At 36.5% G+C, this 2789-nt stretch overlaps 1 protein-coding gene across 1 annotated transcript in view; it reads right to left on the reverse strand.

The window, feature by feature from the left end:
- Positions 1–585: 585 nt before the first annotated feature.
- LOC112906256 (neuroendocrine convertase 2-like) overlaps positions 586–2789 on the reverse strand; it is a gene marked incomplete at both ends in the record, with an annotated part of 9367 nt that continues 7163 nt past the window's right edge. Inside the window, one exon of the mRNA XM_025980104.1 lies at positions 586–623. Within this exon, the coding sequence (XP_025835889.1) occupies positions 586–623 (38 nt within the window). The remainder of the gene's footprint in view (positions 624–2789) is intronic.

Consider the following 2789-nt stretch of genomic DNA (forward strand, 5'->3'; position numbering starts at 1 on the left):
GTTTAACAGTTACCAGAACGCGTTGCGAGCGTTTAAAAACAGCCAAAACGCGTTCTGTGCGTTCGAAGGCAGCCAGAACGCGATGTGGCCGTTTTTTCCGGCCACTGAGCGTTTTCTGTCTTCGAGCCTAACATATACATATAAACGTTCCGCCAAGTTGTATCTAATACTTGGTAACGAAGTATGTATTGGCCAAATTGGACAGCTACGCATTTACGTTTTTTGTTTGTTTTACTTTAATGGGGCGTTTTGACTTTTAAAATGTTCTAAACAAAGAACAGTGGCAACATTTTCTATTATTGTACGTAGCATCCCGTATATTCAATCACCAAAAAACTGCAATTTCTCAGACAAACTAGATAAAACATTCCACATTCTAAGAACAATAGTGACAGAAAAATTAAATTTCTTATTTTTTCGTATGTGAATAAAAAAGGTGAACTCTAATTGGATCTAATGCAAGAGCTCCTTTTTGTGATTTTATTTTTCTTATTGTATTAGAAGCGTACTGTTCTAAATACTTATATTTTTGTTTACTGTTGTTTAAATACGCATGTAATAGTTAATGAAGCTATTAATACTTACGTAATTAAATCTCAAATCGGGATGCATATAGTCGACCCCTGTAAGAAGAAAATTGAATAGGAGTGAAAATAAATTAGGCAAATGAGGGTGAATATTAATTAAGTATTGTAGACGTACTTGACATAACGGTCATGTTGATTAAGGCGAAAACAGAGCCGCAAAATATCCGTCAAAATGAAAATATGTGAACTTTGCATATATCGATTTTCAATTACTGTGAAAACGTTCAAGTGTTTGCTGATTAATACATGCATATACATATGTGCTCCCACATACACTGTCTAGTAATATAATTTTATATATAGGATACTCGTTGTCTTTGAATTGGATTAATTTAGCAATTGGTTATGCAAAACATGTGTAGAATGATTAGTGCTCTATTCGTGTAGCATTCGTTTATTGCTACAAATAAAATTGATAGTTAATATTTATAAGAAGAAGAGAAATAGGCAGTTATGGAGCTGGAGCTGCAACGTAGAGAAGTAAATATTAGGAAGGGAGTTAGATAGGGATGCACATTGTCATCGCTACTTTCTAATCTATACATCGAAGACGCGATTAACGTCAAGACAGTACAACTGTAGGGATAGATATAGAGGGACAAAGGATTAGTATGCTTAGATTTCCAGATGATATAGCAGTATTAGCATCTCTACAAAACAGTATTGCATGAAAGTAAAACAAAAATACTGGTATGCAAAGGAAGAAAAAGTAGGGATAGAGCGAATGTATGGATGAGACGAAAAACTAGAAGTGGTATCTAGGAAGTCAGATAAGTCAGGACGGAAGAAGTAGTAGGGATATAAGGCAAAGGATAGCGCAGGGTCGAGTCGCCTTCAATCAAAAGAAGTCATTTCTATGCTAGCGAAAGAATAATTTAGAAATTCTAAAAAGATTGTTAAAGGTGTATACTTGGAGCATGGCGCTGTACGGATGCGAAACATGGACAGTGGGCGCGGCGGAAAAGAAAAGGTTAGAAGCGTTCGAAACGTGGTGTTACAGGCGAATGATGAGGATACCGTGGATAGAGAAGGTTAGAAATGAAGAGGTATTAGAAAGAATAGGAGAACAGAGGACTCTATGGAAGTCAATACGAAATAGGCGAGATAGGTTAGTAGCACACCTTCTCAGGCATGAAGATCTAGTCAGAGACATATAAGAGAAGTAGATGTAGACCTAGATTAGATTACTGTTCGCAAATAGTTAAGGATGTGGATTGTTCTAGTTTTGGGGAAATGCGAAGATTAGTTCAGGACAGGAAAGAGCGCAGGTGCGTGTTCAACCATTTTTAGGATTGACGACCTTATGATGATGAATACTTATAAGTAAGTCAGTGAGTGATCCTGAGTCAACAATTTAGGGCATTCTACTTCAGTATAAAATAAAATGAATGAGATTGAGGTGGATGATATGTGGTTTCAACAAGACGGTGCCACATGCCCTACAGGCTGTGAAACAATTCAATTACTGCATGAGGCATTTCCTGACCGTGTACATTCTCGTTCCACTGATAAGAATTACCTCCCTATATCGTGTGATGAACCAACATTGGATTTCTTTTTATGAAGTCGAAGGTTTATGCCAACAAGTCCGCAAGCACGCGTGCATTGAAAGAGGAAATGCAACACTTCACAATGAAATTCAAACACATTTATGCAAAATGGTCACGAAACATTTCGACAAAAGGGGGTGTATGTACCAGCAAAGCCGTGGAGGTCATTTGCTTGATGTGTTATTCCATACATAACCTTATCTTAGGTACTTTACGATCCAATAAAAAAAACACAATTTGTTTTTATTCAAATCTTGCGTCTATCTAATGAATTATTTTAAAAAGCTTCTGAAGCTATTTTCTTACCAGCAATTTTACATGAAATTAATATTTGTCGAATAGCGTAAGAAACTTCGTTCCTACCGGATGTCCCACAAGACCACACATCTTTCTTTATTTATTTTGGTGTCTAGCGCTTTATTCATTCCAAGAGGAATAATTGCATGAAAACCCCTTTATAATACTTAATTAAAGCTCTATTTTCCCGTTGATGGTAAATTTGAACTCCTAGCTCAACTAAAAGTTCACTACAGACTTTGATGATCAATGATACTTACTAAAATAATTTAATTCGAAGTGGTCTGTATTCTGTCGAAACTGCCAGACGCGGATCGCGATTTCGATCTTTTTGGATCTCATCAGCGCGTCGCAG

The sequence above is a fragment of the Agrilus planipennis genome, unplaced genomic scaffold (genome assembly GCF_000699045.2).
Source record: "Agrilus planipennis isolate EAB-ADULT unplaced genomic scaffold, Apla_2.0 scaffold781, whole genome shotgun sequence".
Lineage (NCBI taxonomy): Eukaryota > Metazoa > Arthropoda > Insecta > Coleoptera > Buprestidae > Agrilus > Agrilus planipennis.